The 19,405-nt window shown below is 40.3% G+C and overlaps 1 protein-coding gene across 8 annotated transcripts in view; it reads right to left on the bottom strand.

Annotated features, from left to right (window-relative positions):
* The window catches only part of RTN4 (reticulon 4), a 47,182-nt gene that overhangs the window by 20,798 nt on the left and 6,979 nt on the right, over positions 1-19,405 (bottom strand). For 2 of the 8 annotated variants that reach the window (XM_080408062.1, XM_080408058.1), the window contains exons 2-3: positions 18,759-18,794; positions 10,122-10,178 (exon numbers count right to left, since the gene is read on the bottom strand). The exons of 1 other annotated variant lie outside the window; for it this stretch is intronic. In XM_080408062.1, the coding sequence (XP_080264188.1) occupies positions 10,122-10,178; positions 18,759-18,794 (93 nt within the window). Of the gene's footprint in view, positions 1-6,834; positions 9,286-10,121; positions 10,179-18,758; positions 18,795-19,405 lie in introns of all 8 variants that reach the window. 5 more of the 8 variants (XM_080408060.1, XM_080408057.1, XM_080408061.1 and 2 more) reach the window with 5 other exon arrangements.

Here is a 19,405-nt window from a genome sequence, read left to right on the forward strand (position 1 = left end):
GGCACTAAGACTAAATAAAATGCAATCCCCAACTGGTGCAGCCATTTGCTTCTTAACTGCTTGCCAACAAAACCGAAAAGACACAAGGCAGTGAAAGAATTCGCCGGCACGAGGGGAAACAGCTTCTCCCTGCAGAGCAGCACCAGTGCATCGGTAACACCAATGCATTGAAAATGCCACTGCTGCAAGGCTCAGCGCAGACTAACAAAAGCCAAACCGCCCTAAGCTGCTTTTCACAGCAGAGCAGAGCTAAAAGTAGTCACCAGACAAGCTTTGAACGGAATGCTTTTCAAACAATGGTTAAAACACATCTACAAACCTCCTAGATATACCCACTCACTCGTGTTTTGTTTTGTTTTTTTAAACAAATGTCTGACTGTCTAGAAGACTAACAGAGACACCTTTGTAACACCCCTCTCCCTTTAAAAAAAAAGCTTGAAGGAAAACAGAATAGGACCCTTTCAGTGCCTGTAACAAAAGCAAGAGGGTAATGAAGAACACAGTAAGTCTTTCTGCTGATATTTTTATAATCCTTCTGAACTGCTCAGCTGTATTTATTCTTAATGGAGGCTTGAGAAGAACAGTTACCTCTAGCCCTCTACCCAATTCCTACAACCACCTTCCCCCTTTTTATTTTACATCAGCAATTTCTTTTGTCAGCTGCAGATCTGACAATTAAACGTTCCCTTCATTTAAATAAAAACAAGAACCTGGAAGTTTACACTGCTAACATACAGAAAGTATTGTACAGACATAAGACGAGCATAAACTAGAAACTCAGAATCTAAAAGAGAAAAGCTGTGAGAACAATGTTGTCATTCTGTTTTCCATCCCTGCTGAAGAAAATATGACTTTGCTAGTCTGGAGTCTTTGTAATACCTAGGGCTGACAATAAAATGCTAAAAACTCCCCAGCACTGCTCCAAAGCCTCTTAAACATTTGATGCACCATTTTCTGAAGAACTAGAGAAGGGCATTTATAAATTTCCACAAAAATACTGTGGACTGGCTAGGATGAAGATCCTGCTTCGGTCCTTAAATAGACAGTTCTGCTTTCCATTAGAACAGTCAGTCTTACATGGAGAAAGATTACCACAAATTTACCTGAAAGCCCTGTTTATTGCTTCAATTGCTACGTAAATGTAAGGCCTCCTTTGACAGCAACACCAGTTAAGTGTATTTTTAAGTTATGCAAAGACGTGCATTTCATTCACAATTTCAACAGGTAAATCTAAACACGTACTATAGAAGGGAAATGGGAAGTGTATATTAAAATATCATAGCGCATGAAACTTGAAAAGGTGCACTGTACAAAAAAGTACAAAAACACATCTGAAAAACTGCTTCTGTCTTTGAGCTGAAATTCTTAAGATCAACTGGAAGCCCAAACTCTCTGATTTTCCCCCGACATTTGTTTAGATGACTGCATTGTCACTGAATTAGTCAAAAACTTGATGCTTTCAGGAAGTTCTTCTCACCAATTGTCAAATTTCAAAAGATACACAGTTAAAGCCTCTTCTTTATCTTCTTCCTATTCTTTAGTTACATACTCAAAATAGTACACTTGGAAAGACTTTCCTAAACAGACATTTTGTAGCAGCAGCCATACAGCAGCCACAGCAGATGAGCAGCAGCCAGAACATGGACAAACACACAGCTGAGCTGGAAGCGCAGCTGCCTTACCAGTCCCTGTCCTGTGTCTCCAACGGGCCACTGACTCCCTCCACAGGAGCTTCTCCCTGCCCTCAAGAGTCTCCTTTACTCTTAGCATACTCAAGTGTTTGCTCATACCACTCCACACAAACGATACCCAATACGAAGTCTGTATCCCTCTGTACTCACATCTCTTATTTCAGGTGAGAACACACCCGTGTAACCCCATTCCACACATAAACTGAGTACCAGCACTGCCAACAAACTTCAGTATAAGCTTTATTGTTTCAGTAGGGAAACTGTATGCCTGCTTCTACACCAACATTTAAACAAATACTATCCAACAAACAGGCTACTTACAAGATAGGATTATCAACTCACCCAGACATCCAAACCAGATGCAATCAGTTCTAAACATACTGTTCTACTGAAAGCGCCTATGTTCAAAGGGGCTGCATGCCTGCAGGCTGAGTACTTCACTTGCTACACCGACGCTAAATTGTGCTAAATTATCCTGAGCAGACGGACTGACAACACTATTTTTGCCCTGAAGATCATTCCTGACTCCCCACAGGAGCGCATTTTGGATGACTACCTAAGTGCTCTCACCAGAAGCCTCATTCAATGCTGGCTGCCTCCCTGTGCTGCTGGGAAGGTCGATAACTTGCCACAAATGCTCCATTTTCTCCATAATTCTGCCACTCCGCAAGTAACTTCCCAAAGGCCTTGCTCTGTTAGTGGTCTTACCTATGCAAGCCTTTGCCTCTCAACAGGGGAGACATGACAGCTCTAATGAAACGCAGCCTAGGTCTTCCCTTCAGAAAAATTTCACTCAGGGTTGTTTAGGCCTGTTTTCTTTCCTCGTTCCTCCTACTCCTCTGCAAATTCTCCACCCTGGAACAGAAGTCTGCAATTTATTATTATTTACCTGGTAGCATAAAGATGACCTGAAGAATCAAAGAATCTAAGAATCCCATCAGATGAAATTAAATCAAGATTTTATGTTGAGTTAAAAAATATTTTAAAAATAATCAGCTCCCGAAGGAAACTCCAGAAGCATTCCAAGGTACTTCTCCCCCAGTGAAAAAACAAAACAAAAAAAACCCCTTCCCATTTGCTGAATAGCTCTATTTAACTAACTATAAATACAGGAACTGACAGAAATTAACCAAATGGGCATAGTGCTGGTGTAAGGCAGCATTTCTGACTTATTTTAAGCTTCTTATAACTGTAATGACCTGGTCTGCTATAACAGAATCATGGGTAGTATTTTATTTCTACCCCCATCATTTAGGAGCAAAAAGGAAAGCTTCATCATTAGTACTACTCATTCAACCTCTCAAAGTACATTTCCCACTTGGACTTCACCTTTGAATTTGCCCCCTCAAGAAAATCTGAGAAGTGTAAGTTATCAGTAATTAGCTACGTTTCTATAACTCAGTTACAGAATGCCCTCCTGTAGCAGGCATGAAAACAAGAGATCTGTGAAGCCCTAAGATTTAATTGGAAATGAATGTCTGCAGAGCCGGATGTTCAAAAACACTATGAAAGAAGGGAGTCCCATGAAACTGCCCGCCTCAATAGTAATGATCTCAATGCCATTTTCAAATATCATAACACTGACCATGAACATACTGAGAGGTTTAATTGAAACTGCCGATGTGGTTACATTTCGGTACACAACTTTCTGCCATGGTCAGAAGTTTAGATTTCAGGGGGCTGGGGGGTGTTCTATAAAATACTTGGATTTTGTAATTCAATAATACGAAATCCTCCACACACTACCAATCAAAAAAAGGTTTCTGGAAAGCATGGTTTTCTAGCCTATTTGGGGAATTAATGATGTTGATATAAAATAAGGGGTTATCAGTGAAGAAAGTACAAGAGAAGGGCCGAGATACACAATACATCTATTTAGTTTTCGATTCAAATGTACTCAGTTAAACAGCTCCGTTTCTCAAAAGCTGGGATGCAGTCTCCAGAAGGCACAGCGTGCTCAAGCTACAGTCCGTTTACAAGCACTAGATGGCATCAAAGCCCTCCCTGAGGAGCACGCCGTGACATACGACTGGCGAGTCCCTGCTGCACCCTGCCGCTGCCCACCCACAGCCCACCAGCACAAGCCCTGGCACAGCTGGACGTGCACCAGCCATGGCACAGGTCAGCAGCATCTGAACGATCAGGAAACATCCAATCTGAAGTCACATCTTAATATGCGCTATTTTTATGGAGATCAGAAATGTGCGTTTTGAAGTCTGGTGAGAGTACAGCAGGATTATTATCTGCTAGAAAGGCAAATACAGCACATACCGAGAAACAGAATGGCAGCGGGAGGGGGGAGAATCACTGGATCCAAGACAGTAGGAACTGCTGGTGGTGTGTGGGGATAGCTGCTGTTGAAACTGCTATAAATAGAAGCTTCTAACAAGGAGAGGCATTTCTTTATACTTAACTACAGTTCTGAATTTGGTTTGGGGTTTAGTTTTTTTCCAAACCTGTGCAGCTATAGAGTATGAAGTCCCTGTGGTCCAACACCATTACAAAACAAAACAGGTTACCCAAGGGTCTGCCAGGCAGCTTTAAACAAACCTCATTCTACCCTGGAGGCTGTTCGAAGCTTTATGTTTGCTTTATTGGAGGGGTGGAGGTTTTTTTAAAAAAAAAAAGTACACATCCTTTTCAGGGTTTGTTAGCTCCCTGCAATCTGCTGGGACTCCTGCAGTTACACTTGCAGGTACACATAAAGCATGTTGGCACTTCAGTTAGCTTTCAGAAAAATAGGACTGTTAAATTAAGGTCCTTGAATGTTAAGTGCATCAGTAAGGCAGTTCAGATTAATGTTTTAACAAGCAGCAGCAGATGAATGTTTTAACAAGCATCAGTCGTACAATCACACCAACTGATTTCCAGAAGTCTTGAGGCACAGTAAAACCTATTTCAGTTCCACTGATGGGAAGACTGAAAAAAACCCACACAACAGAATTAGACTCAGAAGGCCAAACACAGGCACAGATCCATTCTTTGCCTTGTGATGAATTAACACTCCTTTCTGAGAGTATGGAAGACAAATGTATGTATCAGTTCTTTAATGCTACTTTGAAATTGTGCATAAGTAGCGTGGTATTAAAAGCAGACAACTGATTTTGTTTACAGCTTGTCCTTAGACTGTTCAAGGCAGGTCTCAGAAGTCCAGTTCTGTATTCTATAATACAGCAGAAGCAAGCAAAAAAGTAAACAGCACATATTGCTGAGAAAAATACAGGAAAAAAATGGATCATGTTTTTGAGTTCATATTCTATTTAGCTTTAAGTGTTCCTCCACAGTAAAGCAAAAAACAAGATTAATTTTCCTTCCCAAACAACACAGCATGTCCAAAGTTAACATTGCAACTGCTTTACAGAGCGAGCACAACACACAGCAAGGCTGCAGACAGTTCCACCAGACCAGCCATGTGCCTGGCCCAGCTCCCACCCCTCAACTAACACCACTGCCGGACAGATGAGCGCCCTGTCCCAGCACTGTGCTGCTGGATGGGAGCACGAAGACACCATGCAACTCTCTCCTCTTCTGCTGTGGCAAATGGTTTTATGTGCAGCTTCTCTGGCAGACAGAAGAGCAGCAGCTGTGTCCTTCGCAGACCCAAAGCAAGAGTCTTTCTTCCCAAAGCAGTGATTTACCACCCCCGTCTGCTACATCTATGCAATGACTAAATACACCTCTGCAAAGGCTTCTTGTTAAAAGAACTAAAAAGCTAGTATATCAACTGTAACGTGGGGGGGTTGTTTGTTGGTTTGGTTTTAAGTAGTCTGATCTCTAAACAATTAACCCTTTAACATGAAGTATAGATACACAGCAGCTGTTCTCTAGGCAGTACTATATGCTGCAAGTCTGAGCGCAAGGAGAGAAGTCTTCACAGAACACAAAACACAGTGTTTTAACAATGCAGGTGTCGCTGAAATTTCACCACAAGGGAAAAGGGAAACTCTCTCCTCTCTGCCTACCTGTAGGTATAGAAGAGGCGAGACAGGACAAATAGCAACTATCATGCAAAGTTAACGTTAAAACTACATCTTCTATCTTATTTTCCAAATCCTATTGCAACTGCAACAACACCCTGATGTTCCCCCTCCACACACGCCTGTTACTCCCTTCCAAAACACATTTGATGTAGAAGACGTACAATAGGAATGTAGTATTCTATGAACCGTAGACTGCAGCACCTGCAAATATAACAAACAAACATATGGTCTTCTGTTTAGAACAGAGTCGTGCTTTCTGCAGTAGCTGTTTTTAGCAGGAACACTTCTGGTGCAAAACTCAAGTAGCAGCAGAGTGTTGCAATACCAAAAAGCAAAGTACTCCTCTAGTCTACACAAAGAGCTGGAATTTCATGAGGCATTCACTTCAGAGAACTGAATGCAACAACAGTGGTCTTACCCTTCCTGCAACCTTCCACTACTTTAACTACAGATTACTAGAAGACAAAGTAACTACGCTGAAGTGCAAGCCCCACCTGCAAAAAGAAACGGAAGTTAGTATCTGTGCTGTGTATAAACCCATTTTAATGTTTGCAGGATACTCTTGCTTCTTAATGGCTACTTTCCTAGTAACGCCAGTACTAAGCTCCCTCACGTGCACTATTTTATTTTAAACCACTGGCCTCGATCTAATGCAAGCTGCAAGTCACGCGAGTGGAGATGCACAGGTTCTTTTCCAGACATGTACAGTAGCAGCAAGGGTATTTTCCCAAGTTTTGACATCTGATGTCTGAACTGTGTATGAAAAGAAATGCCTCTTCAAATCACATACACACAGCAGACTGAAATACCATCTTAATACATATTAAGAGCAAATCTGGAAGGCCATCTCATGCCCAGCCTGTAGACAACCACAGAAGAGCTTGCAGTGAGTAGTGATTATTTCTGATCAACAGATCACCAGCAGGAGAACTGAAGAAGAAAACAGGAGACAGTGAGTCCATCCCTGATAAACAGAAAAAAAAAGTACTAAAGCAATCAGAATATGAAAAAGGTAAAAGTGCAGGCACTAACATTTTCTGTAAACCTTCAGCCTACATAGAGAAGTTTACAGAAAGTGACTTAAAAAGAATGTCATGACATGCTTAAGTTTAGCTAAAGAATTATGCAGATTAGTGAACTGGAAGACAGCATACACAGATTACCTGAAGATTTATTCAGCTTTGCTGAAAATACAGCAGTAGGTTTTTCCTTTTCTTTAACAGAAGCAGCTTCTCGCTCAGCTTCCTTCTCAAAAGCTTCTGGTTTTACTACACTGACTATCTCTTTTTCAGCAGGTAAAGGTGAGGTATCTGTGGCCGGTAAGGACATCATGGACACTTGAGGCACTTCTCTCTCCACCTCCTCCAAGGACTTTTTCAAGGCATTAGTATCTTCCTCAGCTTTTATTTCTACATTCTTTATAGACAGATCACAGGGTAGCTCTGGGCAAGGCAACTGCCTCTTCTCACCTTGGATTGCCTTACTGATCTCTTCACTTTCATCTTTGTGCATTACTTCTCTGTCAGTGGCTTCTGCCAAAATCTCGGGAGCAGTTTTAGGATGAGCTAACATCACAAAGTCTTCTTCCACTGGGACTGGGGAAGACTCCATTGGTGAGAGAGCTTTGTTGTCTCCTGGTTTTGGTTCTGTAGCAACAGATACATCAGCTGAATAAGCCAGAGCACCCAGCTCTTCCATTTGAAGAGGAATCTTCTCCGTCTTGGTTATTTTTGTAGGTGTTGGCTCAGATGGCAGAGCAGCAACAGTTTTGGAAGAGTCCAGTTCGGGTTGGAAAGACTCCAAATAAGGCTTGCCTGTGGCAGCTACAGAATCCACCAGTTGTTCCTCATATTCATCATCAATTACAATGTTCTCAGTTGATTTACTTTTTAAGACGAGAGATGGATCTTCACTCACTTTCTCAGTGAAGTCGGTTATCACCTGGCTGTTGAACAAGTCAGATTTTCCAAACTGTGGAGACAGCTTTTCAACATGTTCCCTGTGTTCAGGCACATCCTGAGAAGTGCATTCTGTTATTAGTGTCTTCGAATAATCTGTAAAGGACGGAGAAGTAGATTCACCAGAGGCCTTTGTTTCCTTAATTAAGTCACATGCAATAGATATATATGGAGTCTCTACATCTTCAGGACTGACCCTACTCTCATGATCTGTTTTTTTAAACGCTAACGCCTCTTTTGCTTCTTGGGCCTGTGTCAGTGGTACATTCACTGCCTCTTGGTATAAGGGAGGTTTTTCAGTCTCTTCTTTTACATTCTCATAATTAGCAATAGGAATAAATGTTTCTAATGGGGAAGCTTCAAGCTGCACAGCAGATGCTTCTGCACTGGCAGCCCCAGTGCTTAGCGGGGCTTCCATAACAATATCTGGCAGTATTGGTGACGGAGCAGCTTCTGACCCTTCAAATGAGGGACAGAGTTGTGTCACGGGTTTGAGAGTCTCTTGTACTGACTCGGAGGTTTGAACTAAATCAATCTTTGTTTCATAAGCAAGTTTTGTACATGCCGCATCATGCATTTCACTTTCATACGCTTCTTGTACTAGATCAGGAGTAAGACCTTCAGGCATATTTGCTGCAGTGTCAGATGGCACTGTTGATACATTCTCTGTTTTAGCATAGTCAGCTTCCCGACCTTCCTGCTTGCCAACTGCTGGAGCACTAAAATTATCTTGTTCTGTGCTTGTCTGAGCTTTCATTTCTGCGATTTTTTTCTCATCATCGGTTCTATTTTCTGAAGTGCCTTCCTCTAGTGGAGAAAGAGATTTGGCTTTGTTACCATCAGGACTTACAGAGGATTCCAGTTTAGTACAAGTGATGTAAGTCTGTGAGGGTTCTTTTACAGCTTCTGGGGTACTTGGGAAAGAGCGATCCTCAGTGCTGCCTTCACTCTCTCTTTCGTAATCCTTCTGCACATTCAGCTTACCTACACCATATTTCTCATCTAAACTGCTTTCTAGTTTGGCATCTATTTTACTTCCAACATCCTCTCTCACACTACTCAGTCTGTGGCTAGCACCTTTTACTTCCCATATTGGCTCAAACGGTTTGAAGTCTGCATATTCTTCACTCCTAAGAGGGTCTTCTTTCAGCGCCCCCTTTTCACCATCATCACCACCTCTGTATTTGTCTTTGTCGTAAAAGAGATCTTCCTCTGTTTTCTCAAACAAATCTTGAGGAGTTTCTGGAGACATTTTCAGCTGCTGTGCAGGCATTTTCTCCAGATTAGGTAATTCTTTAGGGCCCTCTAGCTGTGTTTCTTCCTTCGCTTGAGATAAAATGGCTGCTTCTGCTTTAGCAAATGGGGATTCTGAGTATTTCATCTCTGCAATGTCTTTTTCATTCCCCTCTGCAAGAAATGGATTTCTTGCATTTTCCATAGTTTCTTTATAAACCTCACTTGTATTTTCTTTGTAAATGCCTCTTGCAGTTAATCCACCTGACAGTGTATCAAAGGCTGCGTTCTCTTTAAAGGGATCAGCTGAGATAGGAGAGAAGGAGGGAAGAGAAGGAGCAGTATCAAGCGGGACTGCAGTAAAATCCTCTTGACCAAGCGACTTAGTGCTACCTGGCTGCTCCTGCAAGTCCATAATTTTTTCTGTGACCATGGACAGAAAGGAAAGTTAGAGAATGCAAGTGCTCTTAAAGTCAATACAAACTTTCATGACAGGTTCACATGATGGTAGTTATTAAGAAGTTCTTCCAAGTTCTATCATAAATACTATTAGCCATTAAAACAAAGTATCAAGTTAAAGTATGTTATTCTATTTCATTTCTAGCAGAGAAGTATGCGAGAGCCTACAGAAGCAGCAACTTTATGCAGCGCAAAGATCACAGTAAAGCTGAAGATGCCAGACAAGTGCAGAGCATCCAAGTACAGCAGGCAATATTAACAAAGTAAGAGAGGGAGAGTGGGGTGGCAAGATGAGACAGAGAGGGTATGTGTGTATGCTTGTGCATAAACACATGCACAAATGTGCATGCTACGAAGTCTTCTTATTAAGCACTTTTTTAAAAATGGGAATTTGGTAAACAGTGTAGCTAGCAAAAACCATTAAAGAAATACTACAGGTACAAATTTTACTTATCTGAAATACTGCAGAAAGTTTTACCTTCTGCTATATCAGCAAAGCAACTATGCTTTGATGTGTTAACCTGTTAATAGTATCAACTTCTCTCCTACATCAAGGGTCCAAGAATTCACAGATGGCTGTAGCTCATTTGTAAAACAGTTTACCACGTCAAGAAATGAATGTGTATTAAAATCTTGAACAGATCAACTGAAAAGTCAAAACAAAAACATGACAGAACAAAACAAAATTATTCTTGGACCCATGCTGACTTTTAGTAAAGGCAGACTAACTACAAAGGGTTAATGAGATCGGGTCAGAAATGCAGGATGTATTCAGACAAAGGTGAGCAGAAAGAACTTGCCTGCAGAGGAGTGCATCAGAGGCGCAGATGTAGCAGGAAGAGCAAAAAGGGTCTCATCTGAAAAACAAACAAATAACCTCAGCAGAAATAAAGGGCTAGGTTGAAGAGAGGAGAAAGCACGCAAGTAGTCGGTTCCCAGTAAATCAAATAAATATATAGCCAACCTCTACACCCACAGAGAACCACAGAACTAGGTACAAGCCAGGTAATCTGAAAGAGACAACGCTCAGATCTCTCCATTTATAATGGGATCTTTACTGAGGCAGCTCAGGAATCTCCACCCTCCAAGCCAGCGACCAATCTTAAGGTTAGACACATCATAGTAGCTCTCTCTATTTTCATTCTCCAAACTTAGGCTACCGAGCAGCTACAGTGTCTCTAACACCAAAAAAAAAACCCAAACAGTTGCCATTGACAATGTTACACTGCTCTTCATCAGCTCACTTTGTCAGAGGGTCTACTAACACCAGCTTAACAGCGGCCACAAGGAAACTCAACCAAAATTTGTGAAATGTTAAAATGACTGAACTAAGCTTTGAAAACTTCCCACAGAGCACTGATCCGGCATGCTGATACTGACTAAACCAAGAACAGTAATTGACACTACTATTTGCTTTACGTTTACGTCTTTTACTATTTTTATTGTCTTATAATGTAGAGAAGTTTCCAAATGAAGGCATTATTTTTAAAGCCTTCTCTGGCATGACCCAAGGAGCATATTTTGCTTTGCTGAATTTGTTTTAACTCTGATATTTCACAAAGACAATCCCAGTTCCCCAATTTCAACTTGAAGAACTAAGCAAACATAAGGAAGGACACCCTGCTTCTAAGCTAAGGAAGTCACTCCCTTTCACTAATGCACAATGGTGAGAAGAGTTTCATATTGCGCATTATCTTAAGTAAAAGCATACAACCATGACATTTTTACCAAACTGCATAAAGCATGTAATGAAAAACCACTCTAGAAGCAGCAATACCAGCAGTTGTGAGCAACCAGGCAAATCAAAAACAGTCCTTCTCTGGATTTCTGTGTCAGCAACAGTTTTTTTCCCAGGTCCATCATAGCCTGTTGGCATTATTGCATTCATGTAAAAACAGTAGCATTTAGATAAATATATTTCATTCTGAAGAGTGCATCAAGTTTTCAAATTAAGGCTGTTAAAGAATATTTGCAATTTACGTCAATTGTATTATCAGACTGTAAAACTATTATTAAAGCATTGCAATTAGATTTTGAATTTCCAGTACAGACATCAATAATCTTTAGTTTTGCTATTTGCCTGGACAAAATCAAGTACTGAAAAAATTAAGAACTTGGGGTTTTATTAAAACCAAAGAAAAACAGAAGCAATTATTTAAAAGATGAAAGGCAAGTAGTAGGAAATATAGCAGACACAGCAGCACATACATAATAATCAAGTAAAGCAAGGCATTAAGGTAATTTTTGGTTTGGCACTGAACCATGACTTTCTGCAAAAGCAATGCCACTTCAAGATACTCATGACCTCTCTGTCTTACTCAAGTTAATCCCACCAGCAGGTTTCAAAAACGTCAAGTCTCCTCACAACCTATGTTTCCTGTCGCAACAAACGGTGGGTTGGTTTTGTTTTGCAGAACATTGTTATCTTCAAGTGATATTTCTAATCCACAGCAAGATACAAGATAAAACACAGCAAGATACAAGAAAACTAAGTAATAAAGTTGGAGCGTAGGAGACTGTATTTAGAAGCTTCCTAAACTCCTGCCGGGGCCAAAGGGATTTCTGTTCAGTTTTCTAGAAATAACATTTTCCTATTAAGGACCACACAGAGAGAAACCTCAATTCCAAATTTAGAACACATTAAAGCAGTGTTGCAGTTCGGTGGTGGCAAAAGCTTTTAAGGACAAAAACCCAAAAACCACACTGGAGGACAACTGATCAATAAGTGACACTTAAGTCACAGAACTGCAACGTGCATCCATACACTGCCAAGTATCATCACATTCCCTTTATTTCAGCAGATGCTCAACTCTGCATGCCCTGGCTCGCTGGGATCCCTTCTGCAAGCAGCCCACTTGCATGGGGCCCACCGCCCCACAAGACAAGTTAGCAAGTCACCTGGTCTGGAGAGCAAAACAAGGGGCTTCAGTAAGAATGGAGCCTGGGGTTCCATTCCAGTCTCCAGTCCAGTCTAGAGAGCTGCTCTGCCTTCCTTAAATGAGGCTTTTGGCAGTAATGCCAGAGTTTTTTCTTCAGTTCCCAGTGTGCCTGGTCCATCAAGGATTACTGCTGAGCTTCATATTTTAGACTAGCAAGCCTTTGGGTTTGCACCAAGCAGCAGCACACTCTCCTTCCCTCTCAATGTTATGCCCAGGTGGACCAAGGAAGCACCGTCTCCCACCACAAATGCAGAACCGTCCCCCTCTATGTGTGTACTGGATGCTGATCCTGCTGAAATACCAAACCACTTGGTGCTCAAATGGAATAGTATTGCCCACATACTCCATGCTTGAGCCAGTGTCAATCTATCAGCTCAACTCTTACCCACCTGTGGCACACTGCCCTCGGAGCACTGCGCACAGATACCAGGTCCAAAGCCTCAAGGGACCCATGATATGGCACTTCACCAGGAAGCTGGTAACAGAGGCTGCAGGCTGAGGAGCAGCCTCCCTGTCACCTCCTCTGAGTCATGTCACAGCAGCATAACCTTTATTTGCTGGAAGGGGCCTACACTTTGGAGTGGAGAAGGGAGAAAAAGCAGGCTGCACCTGATGAGACCAGCTTGCGCAGCATGAAGACAGACACCCCTGACAGCCCAACAGAAAAGAATCTCACAGGGAAACCAAGAACAAGTCAATCAATTGGAAGGGCCAAAAAAGCAGACATAAAAGAAGGGCAAAGAAAGAATACGGAGTCCACTGGGGTAAGGAGATGAAGCTGAAAATGCACAAGTCCCTGAAGGTGCAGTACAATTTATGCCCGAAGACCAAGCGCAATCTGTACCCAAAATTCTAGACTTAATCTATTTAACACTTCCCAACCTCAGAGAGAGAGGTTTCAGTTTCTGGTGAGGAACACTGGTTTTAGGAGCACGGGTGCTGGTTTTTCAGTGCTCCATTACGACAGCACAGTGCAGAAACTCCTCAGGTTTGCCTTCCATTTACTCAACACAGAAACATACAACAGCTATGCCAGTCACTGAATTCCCAGGTTCTCTTAATGGGAGGATATTATGCCCACACCCAAATTTTATTTTCCACATCTAGCTGAGTGTGAAAAGAGATTACATAAAAGCAGTATTTCCTAACCAGCAAGGAGAACCACCCTCTTGCCCTCCACCCACATCAGAATGGCACTTCTACTGCTGAAAGGAAGATACCAGGTCCTTTTCCTGCTGTAGGCCCTATATGACAACTCCAGCCAAGGAGGGATAACAGAGTAGGACCTCTACAACTTCCACATCAGCATGATTGCTAACTGAACCAACCATTCTCTTCAGATTGTCATTCAAATGCCATGGTGAAAGGAATGGCATTTCCTTTCCTTGTCATTCTTTCCACCAATGACACTTACACTGAAAAATCCTTTCCTCCAGTGTTACATGTAGAAACCTTTCAGAAACAGAACTCTGTGCTTCAGTAGACAAGAGAAAAAAACCACATCATGTATCAGCCTGTCACCTGGCATACAGTAAGGCTGCCCAGGCTCAAAAGCATACCACAGGGAAGGTGCAAGCCACTCCAGCCAATACTTGCATAACCCTCTAGAGAACTGGCCACCTCTTCCCACCCTTTACTCAAGTAGTAGCACTGGTAACAGCTGACCACAAGTGTAGTAAGTTTTGTAATAAAGTACTATGTTTATCAGAATAACTTCATTTGTTAGAGAAGCTCACAGAAGATAAATCACTGAGGGTGGCTTTTCCTATTTGCATATTAATGGCAGAAATAAGGCAATTGAAACAAAGTAGTAGTACACTACTACTAGAACCAAGTAAAAAAAAAAAAATCAGAATAGACCAAGCTCTAAGGAAGATTATTTTCAAGTAAAGGTACATATTCAAAACTCCTTTCTTGATCCATGAAGCAGGCCTTTGTTACAGCAAAGCTTCACCCAAAGATACAAAGAAATCTAAACAAAGCAGTCTTCGGATTTTATGAATCATAACCAAAAAAAAATCAGTAAGATGAACTGCTCAATTCATGTTTCCATCAGAAGACAGATTTTGTTTCATGAAATATAGAATAAGACCTCAAAATGAACACTAAATCTCCAGGAGAAAAGTCTTTACTCCAAATTTTATCTGTCAAAAATCCATAATTGTGCAGGTTAGTAACTTACCCTCAGCATTACCATTACAATAAAGGCAGATGACCTATTTGTGAATGGCATTACTATCATATTAGTTACTGAAGTAGTCCAATTGGTGGGTTTTAGAAAGAACTTTATAGACCAACTCAACCTTGCTCAGGTGATTTTACACCATTCAGTAAAATACTAGTAGTATATTCAAACATATACACCCACACATCACCAAATCAGTAACTGCATGACTGCTGTTTGCCTAAAGAGAGAAAGTTAACAATTTTGCTCACTAGCACATACTCGCCTGGCCTTTTTTTTTTTTTTTTTCCAAGCCACATATACAACCATATTCCCCTAATGTGAAATGAATAGCATTTATGAAACAACAAAACAAAGTGAAGCACAAAGTGATTCATTCTGATCTCTTTCCTACTTTTAGCCAAAACCATTCTGCAAATTTTACCTTGGCTTTCACAACATAAGAATTCCCTCAAAAGAAAAAAAAAAATCCACCCACAAGCAACCCTGTACCTTCTCCTTTCATTAGCATGACCTTTCATACTTTAAAGCTTTGTATTATGGTTTCAGCTAAAATGTAAGTTCCACTAATAAGAAATAGATCTCAAAGTTTTTTTGTTTAAAAATCAGCTGGCACCATTACAACAAAGAGATATCATTTTAAACTCTCATTTTAGTTTTTGCCAATTGCCCACTAACTGGTGTTGTTGCAAGATACTGATATTACCAGCATAAAACTTTAAATTTAATATCAAAATTTTGGATAAAAAGCAGAGAAATAAATGGAGAGAGATTTTTTGGACAACTAAGAAAGAGAAAGTAAAGTTAGTGGCAAAGGTTTCCAGAGAAAAAGAGAAGAATGCTTAAAACTAAAAACTAGCAAACTGACAATTCCAAGAAAAGCAATTTATTAAAAAAAAAAGCGCCTTTTTTTTTACCCCCCTTCTTCCCCCCAACACACACTTGCAAACAGAAAGCAGAGGACTTTAGTCATAGAAAATAATTCAGCAAGAATGTGTTCTACACCCCATCGCTGGATTTTTGGTCCAGCTGCTCTCACATGTGACTCCTTCTAAGCATCTGCAGCAGGTCTGTGATAAGGTAGGTTTATTAATATGATACTCTATCTTTTAATGTGTGAGCTCAGCATTAAAAAAACCAAACTAAAATATTTTATTTTCTACATATAAACACCAAGTATACTTAATCTTGATGCACAGTTTAGGTTTGGTAGGAGACTATATTAGGCTGCTAGATGGCAATTTCGATATTCAGAAAATAAAAAACATTTCCTGGATTAGTTTGCTGGAGAACATATGCTATTCTTAAAACAAAAGAGAAAAAAACAGTTGGCAAGAATACAGTTTTTAAGAAGCTACTTCACCTTTAGAAAGCTATTTCGCATTTAGAAAATTAGCAAAATGCCTAACACACAACACAGGAACTGCTTTTGTTTTACAGGAGCTACCACAATGGGACACTGATTGCGAAGGGCCTCTCTTGTTAACATTTAGTATTGCCAAATACTTAACAATGAAAGAAAACAGGGGAAAATTAACACTCAAACGAATGGCATCTGTGACATGACTCACAGCAGTGTAAAAGTTACATTTGTGGCAATCCCTCTAGGGCAGGTAACAACTGGGTGGGTTGAAGAATTTTGTCATTTGCCCATAATGAAGGCTGCCCCAAGCAGCATTTCTAATCTCAAACTAGTATCTAAGCAACAAACACGTACGTAGTACCGTGAAGTTTTACACTTTTACTAAAGAACTACAAACACCTCAAAAGGCTTTTTCAGACCCATGCAGTACCCTCACACTTCATAACCACATGGAGGAACTGCCATGGGGTTTTTATCCTGCATGTGTTGATGTCAAATTATATACAAGCAAGTTGTTAAGTCTTGGCATGAAATGTCAGATGACACACGTGGTCATTTAAAAGTTAAATTAAATTATTTCAAGGAATGTTAAGTTCTTGGATGCCTAATTTCCTACTGTAGCAGGAAACAAGGGCACGTAACTTTACAAGAATTTCCTGAGAAAAGCTGCTGCCTACACAAACTCCATTGAAATCATATACTGATATGATGCAATTGTTCTAAATTCAGTATTTCACCAAATATTTAAGCCATTCAAGGTTAAGAACACTAACTATTAATAGCATCCTTTCACATCGTTAGATCAGGCTGCAAAGCCACAGCAAATAATGAGTTTTCTCATCTGGCTCCTTCTAGCTATACATGCACGTTTATAAAGAGAAGTTTCCAGTTTAGGAAACCCTGCTTGTAAACTACTTTGAAATCTTTGAGGAAAGTATACAAGCTGCTACAGAAGATGGAGACTGCTGAAGATTAAGTGAAAACAGGAGCTCCATTTTTAACATCTTGAGGGTATCACACCTAGGATCACAAAAGGATCCAGGAGTTTTGATTATTAACAGGGGCAGCTGTAGGTCACCTCAGGTCTTCATGGAAATTACTGCAAAGTGGTTTTACACATCCCTTGCAGAGTGAGTTCCACCAAACTGCACAGGAGAGTTCTCAGTTAATGTTATTTGAGATAAAGAAAACCAACCCCAAACAAGCATGTCAAACAATGCTTGCTGCTTTAAATATTCTGTTCAGGGAAAAACAAGTCTCCAGAAAGAAGCAAGTATTTTCTTACTCTCTAAGCAGAAACCTATAACCAAACTGGTTTAAGTAAGGTTTTGTGGGGTTTTTTTTCAATATTATTTATATGGCCCAACTTGCAACAACTTTTCCTTTTTTGGAAAAATTACACTTGAGGCAAGTGGCCCAGCAATGAAGATACTCTGCATCATACAATGGCAGCACTAAGGTATATGCCATTTCATCTTCCTTTGATCAGCTAACAGAGTGAGAAGAAAGAAAGACCCACCCACTTCCCCTGCAGCACCCAACTGCCAACCAAAGCCAGAACAGATGGACAAGGAAGATATGTCAACTCTGGCTCTGTTGCAATTCTTTCTGTTACAATTCCCAAATCACCAAAATAAATACCCACCACAAGGATGTTTTTAAAGGGCCACTAAATACTTCTGACACGTAACTGCCAGCCTCACCTCACTCTTCCAAACAAACATTTTGATCAATAACGCTATGGACAGGATCCAAGCAGCATTTCAGAAGATGGTTCTATAATGCCACTTCCTATTAAAAGTCCCTCATCCATATGGGTGTCGCTGTATCTCCTCAGAGCAGGGGCAGAATTTTGCATGCCATGTTTTGTTATTAAAAGTAAACAAGTCACACAGGTCAGCTCCAAAGAAACTTTTCGTTACTCTTGTAAGTATGGCAAGAGAACAGGGAATTCTCAGGAATAGGATGCACATACCTATGACAGACCAGCAATCCAGTGGCTCATCATGAGTAAAATTAAATCCTCTGAAGAATGAAGATAAACCATTTGGCTTCTGAGCATAAACTAAGCTCACAGACAATTAAGTGACACGCAGGACAAGAAACGCCACATAGATTAACTGTGCCTTCTCCCCCTAATTTATCAACTGACCTCATCACATAAATTCTGCCTTCTTTTAGAGTCAGCATCAGGTGGTGGGTAAATAACTCACTTTATTAAAGTCAGGTGGACACAATAATCAACTACAACTGTTCACAGCCCACCTGATGGCTGGAAATATCCATTTCACAATCACAACTATATTTAAATCACAAATACATTTACTAGCAAAGCTTGGAATGAATTTAGAACAATCTCAGATGCGAACATTCACAGATCCAGCGTTTACAGTCACCAATTTAGATTATTTTAATATATTTAATTAAAGAGAAAGAAGCAGAAGGAAACAATCTAGCCAACTGCAAACACCTGTCCAGCTAGACATGGCTTCAAAGATATGTATTCTGTCTTTGGCAATATTTGTAACCAAAAAAATACCATGTAATTCCTCTAAAAACTAAATTAACTCTTCCTTAAGACCCAGACTCTTTAACCACATTTTGAAATAAACAGAAATCTGAGTTCTGGCAGTGCCATAAAGCAGAAAAATACAATAATTACCCCAGAACTTAATCAAAGGCATGAGGTCTAAAGAGCCATGCAAATCCTATCATTATGCAGACATTATCCAATTTAATTTTACAGATTAAACCAATCATAAGATTCCCTTTCACCGATTTGTACAGATGGAATTTTTCCCTGCTTTCCCCATAATTAAACAAATTAAGCAGTATTTAGATTAGCAACTTTATCATTGCAGAAGAATATATTTATTAGCTCAATTAATCTTTAAAGAATGGAGAACAGATGCTGCAAGATTTCTTTTAGCATCTATTCCCAAGACATTACCTTGTGTGACAAGCCTCTGATATAAGAGCTTACAGTCTGCAAAATAAAAACAAATCGATGCATAAGATATCTTCAGGTCAAAAGAGGGAACATGGACATTCATTAGAGGATTCATTATACCACTAGCATTTGTGTAAGACTATCTTTACATGAAATGAATAAGGGAGTGGGAAGATTGCACACACTGTCCTGATGTCCTCCTCATCAATAAAGATGACCCGGTATCAAGCAGCACTGCACTTCCTGGGCTGCAGTAAGATTTTGACCAATACAGGTTTTAGCTATCCACTTCAGGTTTTTGTCACTTAGACACAATCCACATACACCAGAAAACTTATTTTCTTATCTGATTATGTGATCTTTTAAAGAAAATGTGGGCTTAAAACACTGAAAATTCATGCCCTTGCCCCAGGAACAGCATTTCTCAAGCTGAAGATGAAGAAAAGCAGCAACTTTTCTTCCACCACTACCACATACATTTTGCTACTTCCTCCAGATCTTGCTTGTGCCTTTCAGTTCTGCAGCTACAACCTGCTTTTGAAGGCCTCACACATGCTCTTTCATCTGTTTTACTTGGCATTCATTTCCTTATGAAACACAAAGGACAGAGAAGGATAGGCATTAAGGAATTTCACCTTCTGTGAGAA

Source organism: Falco punctatus (genome assembly GCF_963210335.1).
Source record: "Falco punctatus genome assembly, chromosome: 12".
NCBI lineage: Eukaryota > Metazoa > Chordata > Aves > Falconiformes > Falconidae > Falco > Falco punctatus.